The following is a 13,233-nucleotide window of genomic DNA, read 5'->3' on the forward strand; positions in this document are numbered from 1 at the left end:
AGCTGCGCGAGTTGCTCAACACGGTAGTTTTCACGAATGGGCAGGAAGTGAGCAGACTTAGTCAATCGATCCACTATTACCCAAATGCTATCATGTTTGCTTGCTGTCAAAGGTAACTTGGTAATAAAGTCCATCGCTACACATTCCCATTTCCACGTAGGAATTTCTGGTTGTTCGAGCAAACCAGATGGGCGTTGATGTTCAGCTTTCACTTTAGAACAAGTCAGGCATCTAGCTACGAACACAGCAATATCCTTTTTCATACCGGGCCACCAATAAGTTATGCGCAAATCCTTGTACATCTTATCAGCGCCAGGATGAACGGAATACCGAGATTTGTGCGCTTCACTCAGGATATCAGCGCGAAGATCCCCATCAAAGGGAATCCAGATGCGATTAAGATAACAGAGAATTCCACTCAGATTAGGGACAAAGAGTGCTTCCGCGCCACACGCTAACTCGGCGCGAAGGTTACCATTACTGATGGATGCGCGCTGCGCGTCACGAATACGCGATTCAAGGTTGCTTTGAATCGGCGCAAAGTGAAGATGCGTGCGCGGCAAAATACAGTTAAGCTGGCAGGGTTTTCGGCTGAGCGCATCGGCTACCACATTAGCCTTACCAGGATGATACCGGATCTCACAATCGTAATCGCTGATGAGTTCGTTCCATCGGCGTTGTCTCATGTTAAGTTCCTTTTGATCAAAGATATGCTGAAGGCTTTTATGGTCAGTGTAAAGGATACACTTAGTACCATAAAGGTAGTGTCTCCAGATCTTCAAGGCAAAAACAACTGCACCAAGTTCGAGGTCGTGAGTTGTATAATTCTTTTCATGAACCTTAAGTTGCCTTGATGCGTAAGCGATAACCTTGCCTCGTTGCATAAGAACGCAACCGAGACCTTGGTTGGAGGCATCGCAGTACACGACAAAATCATCATTACCCTCAGGTAGCGCAAGGACAGGAGCTTCAGACAACAATCGCTTGAGCGTCAGAAAGGCTTTTTCTTGCTTCGAGCCCCAAATATACGGTTTACCTTTGTGCGTTAGAGCTGTTAAAGGCAAAGCGATCTTCGAGAAGTTCGAAATGAAGCGCCGGTAATAACCAGCTAAGCCCAGAAAGGAACGGATCTCAGAAGGAGAGGATGGCGTAATCCAGTTCTTGATTGCTTCAATCTTGGATGGGTCGACATGAATACCCATCTTGTTTACAACATGACCAAGAAACTGTACTTCATCAGACCAGAATTCACACTTGGAAAGCTTAGCATAGAGCTGCTCGGTTCGAAGCTTTTGCAACACCAACCGAAGATGTTGCTCATGCTCGGCCTTGGTCTTAGAATACACCAGAACATCATCGATAAACACAATCACGAATTTATCCAAGAAAGGCCTACACACCCGATTCATTAGATCCATGAAAACGGCGGGTGCGTTGGTTAAACCGAAGGACATGACCAAGAATTCAAAATGGCCATGAGTTCGAAAAGCAGTCTTCGGAACATCTTCATCGCGGATGCGCAACTGGTGATAACCAGAGCGGAGATCAATCTTCGAGAAACAAGAGGCACCTTGGAGTTGATCAAAGAGGTCGTCAATACGCGGTAAGGGGTACCGGTTCTTAATGGTGAGTTTGTTCAACTCGCGGTAATCAATACACATGCGAAACGATCCATCTTTCTTTTTAACGAACAACACCGGAGCACCCCAGGGCGAAGAGCTAGGGCGAATGAATCCTTTAGCAGTCAACTCTTGAAGTTGGCTGGCCAATTCTTGCATCTCAGCGGGCGCAAGACGATAAGGAGATTTAGCTACAGGGGAAGCACCAGGGACAAGATCAATACGAAACTCGACTTCACGAGCGGGAGGGATACCAGGAAGATCATCAGGAAAAACTTCAGGGAAATCACGCACAACGGGGATATCGCGAAGCTTCTTCTTTTCTTCAGCAGGCTTAACCACATGAGCTAGGAATGCAATATACTTCTTCCGCATGAGCCTTCGGGCTTCGGCGCAAGACATAAGTTTAAGACCGCGGGAGGATTTTTCGCCGTAGATATGAAGATCACCATTTTCTCGAGGAATGCGAATCATCTTCTTGGCGCAAATAACTTCGGCGCGATTCTTCGAGAGCCAGTCCATACCAATGATAACATCAAAGCTTCCAAGAGGCATGGGGATGAGGTCAATCAGAAAATCGTTTTCGTTAAGGTTAAGCGTGCAATCTTTAATCACAGAGTTAATTAAAACAGTTTCACCGTTAGCCAATTCAACTGAAAAATCTTCTTTTAAATCGTTGCGCGGTCGCGCAAGCTTCTGCTCGAAGGCGCGAGAGATAAAACTTCGATCGGCGCCAGTATCAAAAAGTATAGAAGCATAAAATCCGTTAAGCAAAAATGTACCATTAACTACGTCATTATTCGCTTGCGCTTGGTGCGCGGTTATGTTAAAAGCTCGTCCACGCGTCACTTGGTTTGAAATCTGGTTCACCGGATTCGCCTGGGTGATTTGCACTTGTAGTCTCGGGCACGCGTTCCGGAAATGACTGGGATCACCGCAGTTATAGCACGACCTGGGTCGTGGGTTTTGGTAGATTGATTGTGGGTTCTGCGGGTAGACTGGTGGTGTTGGCGCAATTGGGTTGGCGGGAGGGACTCTACAGTATTCGGTTGAGTGACCAATGCGGCCACATCGGTTACATTGTCGACACGGGGTCTGAGTTGGGTGGTGAAGTCTACAGGTTGGGCAAAGGGGTTGATTTCCTGTGTAAGGTTTCTTAGGTGGCGGGGCAGGGAGTGCGGGATTGGTTAAGGCACAGTTGTGGACTACAGGAGGTGTTGGGTAGGCTGACAGTGGGTTAGGCGTGTAAACTGGAGGTTGATAAATGGGTTGTTGGGTAATGGGCGGGTTGGTAAGCGCATAGGCTTTGCGCCTGCGCTTGAGGTTGTTACGGTTTGAGGGTTCAGGTTTGGTTTCTGCTGGTTCAGGGGCAGTCTTGGTGAGTTTGGTCTTCTCAGTTCCCCGCAGGAACAGGGTTCCTGCTCTGACATGGTTGTCGCTGAGCACAGCGGCCAACTCAATGGCGTCAGAGAGGGTAACTGGGTTTCTGGCCCATACAGAATCCTGAATTTCCATGGGAAGACCCCCAAGGAATTTCTCTATGGCTCGGCGGGAAGGGGTAACAAGGTGAGGGACAAGCAAACTTAGTTCATGGAAGCGCGTCGCGTACTCGCGCGCTTCACCGCTGTATTGCTTAAGATTCCAAAATTCCTCCTCCAGGCGCTTAACTTCGTTGGGAGGGCAGAATTCTCGCGTAAGAATTTCCTTGAATTCCTCCCAGAGCATGCTGGAAGCAGCTTCTGCGCCACGCGCATGAGCTACTCCATTCCACCACGTAAGCGCTCTGGATTCCAGGACACTGGAAGCATACAGGGTTCGTCTGTCTGAGGGGCATTGGGTATGGAGGAAAGTGTTTTCAATCTTTTCGAGCCATTGGAGCATCACGGTGGCTCCTTCAAGACCTGTGAACTTTGGAGGGTTACCCGCGTTAAAGGACTTAATGTTATAACTCGAGGTATTGTTTTGGCTCAAGGCTTGGGCTATCACGGCGGCCATTTCCTGGGAACGTTGCTGTCTACGCATGCGCGAGGCTTCTCTTCTCTGAAATCGGCGAGATAGCGGAGGCATTCTATAAAAATTTTAATTTTAGTTAATATCTTGGTTTTAGCACAAAGTATAACCTCGAAAAGCTTGGTTTCACGGAGTTAGATACTATCAAAAGTTAAAAGTAAAATAAATGACCCTAAATGCAGACTTAATAAGGGTAACAAATTCGAATCAAGAATCGACGATTCATGTATCACCATGACTTTCCGAATTCCCAATTTAAAATATACGGGCAAACGAGTATTGGAGATTGGCGATTCATGTATCACCATGACTTTTCAATCTTCAATATGAAATACACAAGAAAATGAGTATTGGAGGTTGACAATTCATGTATCACCATGACTTTTCAAGTCTCCAACCTCAGAACATAATCGTAAATGGAAATTGAAAATCAACTATTCATGTATCACCATGACTTTTCGGACCTTCAAATCCCAACAAACGAATATGTAAGTAAAATCAATAAAAATCGAGATTCAACAAAAATCGAAATATCGCGAAATAGAACATAAAATCATATACTGCGCAAGTGCGAGCATATTCATAAATAACGAGTAATTAACAATAAGCGCGCAAACATGAGATTTCTCTCATGCGCGAGAAGGGACTCTTAGGTATTCTAGGCCGTTACGTCTAACCACCTATCCTAAAGTCAACGAGCTCTGATACCAATCTGTAACACCCCGACCAAAGGCGGATTATACATCGGGGCGCCACATATTGTTTCATTACTCGTGACACTATTGGGTGTCAATATTTAATAAATACATTCATTCGCGCACGCGCAAAGTAGACATAAGATAACATAAATCAACATAAATCAATATATTATAAGGCAGAATATTCGAACAACAATAACTTGTCTTGATACATTTTAATCTAGGTCCAAAAGTAAAAACGTCCTACGTGTCCACAAGCTCCAAATGTAGCTACAGCAAACCTGAACATGTGTTAAAATAAAACGTCAAACACTTGCGTGTTGGTGAGAAATCAAGTTTAATACAATACATAGATAATCATAAATCTGCGCGCAACACGTGTATGTCTGGTGTTTAACAAGGGTGCAATCAGATTGTGATCAAGCCTAGATAGATCATAGCTCATAGTTCATAGTTCAATCCGTGCTCCCAATTGAGCACAAAAACGAGAAAACATCTGTGCAAGTGTAAACCAAGAAAACCGTAAACGATAGGTCTCCCGTGTTCATCTAATGGATCCATGAAAACTTCGGAATAGGCCGAACAAAGCGGTTAATGATACACACATACAAATAAACAGCCAAGTAAACGTCCTCAACACATGGGATACTGCGCGACTAAAGTTCATAAACAAGTTTAAGACTCTAAGTTTGTATGAACACATGAACATCCCAAAACATTAAAAGCAAAAAGGGATTAGGTACGAGATTACTCACTTGATAAACGATGCGGTGAAAGATAAAGCAAGAACCAATCTTTAAACAAGCACAAGTTAACCTATAAACAAGATTATTGTTTTAACGATTGGTTTTAAGTCTTGATTATAAGTTAGCATAATTAATAAGTTATTATATATATAATATATTACCGGAAAACAGGGCAGGGGAGAGGAGAAAACGGAGGCAAGAGAGGAGGGAGGCGGCTGAAGAACAACGGCAGAGAGCAAAAGGGGAGGAAGAGAATAAGAGAGATTAAGTGTTTTGTGTGTGTAGTGTTAGGAAAAATAATGTTATTATTTATAGAGAAACCCTAGGGAACACAATCCCTAGAAAAAGGGGAAAAGATCTCAAAAAGTAAAAGATTCCAAAAGCATAAGATATCAAAAGATATGGCAGCTGCAGGGGGCAAGATAAAAGCTGACAGGGAACAGTAAAAAAAAAGCATGGGCGGTTCAGATAAAGGTACTGGTCAAGCATGGCAAAAGCAGATCTCAAAAGACAATGTCAGTCACCTTTTCTACCAACCAATGGGGTTGGTACGCATGCTGCGCCGAAAGTAACTATTCAGACATTAGATAGGTTAGGTCAACAGCTCAGAAGAAAAGACATTACAAAAGCAAACGGCTAGAATAAACAGAAGACACAAGGGTCAAGCGTGAGAAGGCTGAGTGCGCGAGCGCGAAGGCTGGCACAACAAACCTTAGCGTGCTGCGGGAAGAATCACAAATCCTTAGCGCGCTGCGTGAAGAACCTGGAATTCTAAGCGCATCGCGGGAAGAACATACATTCTTAGCGCATTGCGGGAAGAACATGCATTCTTAGCGCGCTGCGAGAAGAGTTCTCTTCACGCATCGCAGGAACAAGATGTCTTCACGCAGGCTTCCATGTAAGGAGTCTGGCGCGTGGAGCTGCAGACATCCTTAGGCGGGAAGAACCAAAGGACAAGCAAAAAGAAGAAAAAGAGGGAAACAAGGCGGAAGGAGAGAAGGAAGAGGGAGGGGACGGCGGAAAGAAAGAGAGAGAAAGAGGCGGGAAGGAAATATATATTATTATTATTAAAAATAAAATATAAGTATAAATAAATATTAAATCATAAAAGAAAGAGGTCGGGTCAGAGAAACGGGTACCTGGGTCGGGTCGGATCAGGGCAGATGTCACAAAAGATACATATTCAAATAGGATAATTTGAAAATGATGTGATTCGCAAACCGTGAGTTGGAGAGAAAGGCATGATTATGAAAGTATATGGGTCCATAATTGGTTGTCTAGGAGAAAACACCATCCAATTACATGATTATTATGATTTTAATTTTGAATTATTTTATTAGTAACAAATTCTATGAGGGCTTATTAGTTTTGGAATATAGTAAAATCAACTAATAAGAATGAGCCAAAAATAATTTCTTTAATAGTATTTATTATTATATAGATTAAATGATTATTATGATTTTAATTTTGAATTATTTTATTAGCAACAAATTTTATGAGAGCTTATTATTTTTTGAATATAGTAAAATCAACCAATAAGAATAAGCCAAAATGAATTTCTTTAATAGATATAGATATTTATGAATTGAACCTTTTCATTTGTCTAATATAAAGTATATTTTTTTTATATATATAAGAAAACATTTACATATATATGAAACATTTTAGTTTATAAAACTTACTTAGCGGGTTCATTGTTAAAAGCACATGGATGTTTAACTGAACCCAACCCGTCTTCTTTTCCCTATAACCGTAATCTCTTTCTTTCTATCCATATATTGTCGAGCAAAACGTTATTGATTCTCTTTTACTGCACATTTTTAGACTGATTGAAAGCTTTCTTCTGCGGATGACTTATTCGTATTGTTCCGATTGTACCGTTTATGCGATCATAATTCTATTTTACTTTAGTTACCATATTTTTAGTGTATCGTCTAATGTTGTATCAAAAGAAGTATTTAGAGATTTATGATTTATTTTTAAGATTGTGAATAGTAGTTGTAATTTAACTTCTTATACTTATTTAATGTATTACTCAATTTTATTTATCAAAAGTTATCACTTACAGAATTTAAGTTGTCAAACCCATGTAACACATAGATACCTAACCTAGTATATATATATATATATATATATATATATATATATATATATATATAGGATTAGGTTCATTTCAGAAATGATTCTTATAGCGAGAAGTGCGATAAGTGATCTCAACCATTAGATTATTAATCAATGGTTGAAACATTATTGCATTTATTGTAATTAATAAAATTTAAAAGACATTAAAATAAATAAGAAAATGGTAGTTTAGGTAGAATAAAATAATTCATCATTTAATTTATTTTATCTATCCCTAAATAAGAGCTCAAAGCATAAATATCACTAATTTATGATTTGTAAGTTAGAATTTATTTATTTCATTATATGTTAGTGTAAGATTTAATTTGTTCTTTTTTCATCAATAAACAGTTTTTAATTTATAAGATTTAAGCAAAATAGTATCTTCATCTTTGATTACTCATTTGTAAAAAAAATAAAAATAGTTTGAAGATGTGTAAGATGGAAAAAAAATATGTATAAATAAATTGAAAATGTGTAGGAAAAAAAATAAGATGTGTATGAAAAAATTAAAGATGTGTAAGGAAAAAAATTAAGATGTATATGAGAAAATTAAAGATGTGTAGGAAAAATTTGAAGCTGTGTAGGAAGAAATTAAATATGCATACAAAAAAATTGAAGATGTGTAGGAAGAAAAAAAAATGTACGAGGAATGTAGATGTGTAGGAAAAAAAATATGTTGTGCATAAGAAAATTAAAGATGTGTAGGGAAAAAATTAAGATGTGTATGAGAAAATTAAATATGTGTAGGAAAAATTTGAAGCTATGTAGGAAGAAATTAAATATGCGTAGAAAAAAATTGAAGATGTGTAAGAAGAAAAAAAAGTGTACGACAAATGTAGATGTGTAGGAAAAAAAATATGTTGTGCATGATAAAATTAAAGATGTGTAGGGGAAAAAATTAATATGTGTATGAGAAAATTAAAAATGTGTAGGAAGAAATTAAAGATGCGTATGAATAAATTAAATATGCGTAGGAAACATAAGAAGATGTGTAGGACGAAAAACATACGTATGAAGATAATTGAAAATGAGTAGGAAAAAAATTAAGACGTGTATGAAAAATATTAAAGATATGTAGGAAACATTTGAAGGGGTGTAAGAAAAAAATATAGTTGTGTATGATGAACTCAAGATATAGGGTAAAAAATTATAAAGATAAATTTATTGCTTTATGAATTTATTGATTTTTTAATTATTTTAGTTATTTTGATTATATTAATTAGAAATATAACTCATATGGTTTAATTATATATATTAATTGAAGAGAGAATAAATTTATATTACTTTAATATCCTTTTCATATAATTTTAATTATGTAAGATTGAAAATTAAATTGGTGGTCCAGATTAACTTCTCGTATTTCTCGTTGTAACTTAACTTCTCACATGATCAATCCCCTATATATATAAACGAAAACCCAAAAATTCCAAGTGTCGTGATATGGTCGCTCCCCCCTTTTATGGAAGCCATCAGATTGCTTGATTTTTAAATGGATGCCTCTCATTGATTTAACCCAAATTCATGGGTATGGGTCTTATTAAAATCAGATGGCTTTTAAACGGGTTATAACATCTCATTAAATTAAGAATTAATCTTACCAATTATTTGATATGAAAATCCTATAAAATAGGGATATACTAAAATTTAATATCCAATTTAAAAAGAAAAAAGATATTATTTATAATTAATAAACAATTTTACAGTAATAAACATAAGCTGGTCATGGGTCACCAAATCCAGATAGTTTTTAAATGGGTTATAGCATATCATTTATTTATGAAACCCTTTTATCCTCAAACCCTAAGTATATTATTTTTCTTATAATAAAGAAAATTAAAATCCAAAAAATAAATATTAAAAAACGAAAAATGTAAAACAACCATTATCTCAAGCTATCAGATTGCTTTATTTGTAAATAAAGGCTTCTCACACATTTGACCCGAATTCACAGGTAAATGTCTTACCAAACCCTGATAGCTCTTAAACTGTTATAACATCTCTTTATATTAAAAAACAATCTCATCAAATATTTAATATGAAAATCTTATAAAATAAAATATACTAAAAATTAATATCCTATTTTATTTAAAAAAATATTATTTATAATTAAGAAACAATTTTATAATAAAAAAAATAAACGGGTAATGGGTATCACCAAACCCAGATAGCTTTTAAACTGGACTATAACATATTATATATTTGTGAAACTATTTCATCATCAAACCTTAAGTATATTAATTATTAACTTTTTTACAATAAATAAAATTAAAATCTAAATATATATATATATAAATATTAAAAACGAATAATGTATAACAACCCCCGTAATACAGGGGATAAAATCTAGTATATATATATTAAGAATGTGAAAAAATTGCTAAATGATATGAAAACCTCATATTATCTGAACCGCTAACCACTCGGGAAGGAACACAATTACCATACACTTTGATGCAGCTAGACTATAAGCTATTTGGTATTTCATTTAAATACGCGTGTTTAAGCATAAATTTTTAGAGCTGGGACGGTGATGGTGCTGTCGGTTTAGTTAGTGGCGGTTGAGTGTAGGAGATGGACGTGGCTGGTGATCAGGTTTGTGTGCGCGCATGGGTAATATCGACTATACAATGTCGATGGAAACACGTTAATTAAATAAAATCCCTACTTAATATCATCCATCTATTTTACCCTAAAGTTACCGAAAATCCAACAAAATGTCAACGGACAAACAAGAACATGCTCCAACAACTTATCCTATATTAGCTGCCTTCCACTCGGCTTGCATAAGCATGGCCCGTTGCCTCTTGTTCAGGGCTGCAGCCTGAGAGCTCAAACAGTTGTCATTCGCGGGCCCATGCTCAACTTGGTTGAGTGAAGGGGTCGGGTTGAGTGGCGGCAGACAGTCATTGGTTACCTTGATTGCCAGATCAGATAGTTCCTCTCTAGCTGCATCCAGTCCAGCAGTTGCAATTGCTTGATCGTTTAACGCTTTACACGCTTTTTCCAGTATCGATTGAAGATATTTTCCTTGCGCTTCGATCCTCAGCTGGAGACGTTGTTGAACCTGAAATAATCAGATAATCAGAACTCGACTAGCAAACTGGAAACCAGAGACATTCGGGACAGGTGTTCAGGTATTGGACCGGGTAAGCGAGTCTCGTTTTATCGAGCTCTAGTTTGCTCCAGAGCCTATTATTTATACAACTTTTAAATATATATATATATATAAAGTATGCATATTTTTTATGATATTAATTATTATATATAAATTTATGATAAAATAACAAAATAATATATAACATGTTATATATAAAAATTATAGTCAAATTATATAGGAAAAACAATTACAAATGTATATACATTAACTAATAAATAACAAATGAGACAACTCGCTTACACCCCTGATCCAACAAATATTCTTACCACACAACACCATAAACAGGTTATATCTCATGGTAACGTATGCCCGACGTGTACGTCATACAATCTTATAATTGGGTATGTTACTTGGATGATCAAAACCAGTACCAGTGATTCAGTGAAATGGTTGGGTTGAGAGGTGGCACCCGGCCGATTATCATCCCTAAATCATACTGGCTGGTAAATTGCTCGTAAATCGTAATAAAGGGTAATCCAAAATTACCTATTTACCCTTTCTTTTAACCAAATATTCCTAATGACCTCTCTTTTAACCAAAATTACCTAAGAGTCTTAAGACAAACTAACCTCTAGTTGTTCGTGCAATCTTCTCTGGACTTCCATCTGCACTCTCAAAGCTTCTGTAACCTCAAATCCACTGTTCCAAACACCAAAAAAAAAAAAACAATTAATAAACGGTATGCTTCAAGATATGTTTTATTTCAAACGGGTCAAATGAGTAGAACATAATAAACAGATCAAAGTGTCAAACGGGTCAAAAGTCACCAAAGTGTACTTTCAACACACTAAACCTCCTAAGATGATTTACACAAATTCACTGAAGAGATGAGAGATCATCAGTCTTCTGCAAGTATAGATGAGCTTGCTCAGGCTTCGAAGCTAGGGTTTTTGTTTTATGTGATGATTTTGGTTTTGAATTTGTTGTTATTGTGTAAATCAAGTGCGTTGTGGCACCTCATGTAGTCATGTGTATGCTGAAAGTAAGAATTATCGAAGGATTACTCGAAAGCTGAAATTTGGATGATTCGAGGTCAACTGGTTAGTGGAATAATGCTGTATTTTGCTGCATCAAATTTAGGTTTAACGATATGAAATAGGTAATTTGCCTTAATGAATTTGGTAATTTTCTATTTTGAACTGGGTAAACTGAATCGGACTCTTATGGTACACGGTAAAGGATCGTACCAAAATGAAGCTACCCCCTTCGTACCAAATTCGCTCCAAGAGCCGAATTGCATACACGTACCCGTACCGGAGCAAACCGCGAATTAGGTAACTATGCTTCACATCACTCTTCTGTGGCGACAATTTCCGACCAATTCGACGTTCGTGGCTTGAGGAGCGACTTGGTAACTGTGATTTGAATACCGGTACCATCCCGGTACCGTACCAGTATTGAGCCGATACCGAACCGATTATATCGGTACCGGTACTAGCATCAAGAATTTTCATATTTCGGGATCGAGATTTTCGGTACCGTTACCAATATGGTACCGATCTCAACTCTATGCTCAAACAAAAGCAGGCTCAACAGAATCAACATTTTTTAACAGCTCAAATCAAATAAAGCCCAAAAAGAGTTTATAGCCCAAATAAAATAAAATCATTAACATTTTTCTTTTGTTTGACGAGAAACATCAAACAGAAACAGACTCAACAAAATTATTATTTAGAGATTGAAGTTTTTAATACACTTCTAGATATTCAAATTCAAGTACTTGGAAGTAGATTCAGTAAGGTCTCAACTAGTTTGTTAGAAGATATATCTGGTCTAAGTCTATGAGATTCATTTCCCAAGTTTGACATAACTAAGATAGTGGCATTTTCGACAATGTATATGAATGATTTTAGTATTGAAGAAAGAGGGTGTATTTCGGGTGATCGTATAACCTTTTATTACACTTGAAAGGAAGATGATAAATTTGCAAAATTGGATGGAATGTATGACCTTACTCGTGTAATGGTGGAAACCGGAAAGTACACCACTTTTCCTTTGGTTTATCGAATATTGAAGCTAGCATTGTTTATCGATTGCAACCGCAACCGTTGAAATATGTTTTCTTAAATGAAGCTTATCAATACGAGTTTGCGTAAGCGAATGGGTAATGAGTATTTGAAAAATGGTTTAATTTGTGCGGTCGAAAGAGAAATGTTTGATAAAGTAAAAGAAGAGGGTGTAATGGCTTGATTTCAAGCTTTCAAAAACTGAAGATGAGAAATTTGCACCCCACGTGTTTAAATATAATTACTATCATATTTCTATTTTTGTTGCGTTTACAATGTATAAAAATACAATAAAATAAATTTAAACGTTACCTCTAAAATTTATGTCTAGATCCGTTACTGACATCCAAAATTAAACCGTAAATCAAGATAATGAAAAAGAATACTAGAATGCCTTTTGATTTCAAGGAATAAATCTTGAAAGATCATTCTAGTCTTTAGCTCAAAGATTTAAGTAGTCAAAATTCAAACACCTAAAATGTATTCTTTAGTTGAAACATCAAAATAAATTATTGACACTTATTATTTATTATTATTTTATTCTTTTGCAAAATTCCCACCAAATAATAAGCTTACATTCAAATCGAAATTGACATGTCATAATGCAAACAAAAAATGAACCAACAATGTTTAGAACTCTCAGAACAAAATTAAAAGAATGTTTTTTGATTTCGTTGTTTGCATACTAGCAAACGAACCAAACTTCAATAAAGGTTACCAAAATAATTCTCTATCCTTGTTTTAATCACATTTAAACACCAATAATTGATGGTTGCATTTTTGTCTGGGTCAAAACAACAAATAATGCAACAAAAGCAAGCTTTTAATGACCGAAAGTAACATGACAACTAAATAAAAGTCCTTTCTTATCTT

At 36.7% G+C, this 13,233-nt stretch overlaps 1 protein-coding gene across 1 annotated transcript; it reads right to left on the minus strand.

Moving 5' to 3' along the window:
* Positions 1-9,832: 9,832 nt before the first annotated feature.
* On the minus strand, positions 9,833-11,058 carry LOC143603740 (protein PHR1-LIKE 2-like). The gene is made up of 2 exons (XM_077080455.1): positions 10,924-11,058; positions 9,833-10,261 (listed from the first exon to the last, which is right to left on the minus strand). The coding sequence occupies exons 1-2, from the start codon at positions 10,957-10,959 to the stop codon at positions 9,947-9,949; spliced, it is 351 nt and encodes a 116-aa protein (XP_076936570.1). The 5' UTR covers positions 10,960-11,058; the 3' UTR covers positions 9,833-9,946.
* Positions 11,059-13,233: the final 2,175 nt, after the last annotated feature.

The sequence above is a fragment of the Bidens hawaiensis genome, unplaced genomic scaffold (assembly GCF_021521415.1).
Source record: "Bidens hawaiensis isolate Kalapana, Puna unplaced genomic scaffold, B.hawaiensis_p1.1 tig00062597_1, whole genome shotgun sequence".
Taxonomy (NCBI): domain Eukaryota; kingdom Viridiplantae; phylum Streptophyta; class Magnoliopsida; order Asterales; family Asteraceae; genus Bidens; species Bidens hawaiensis.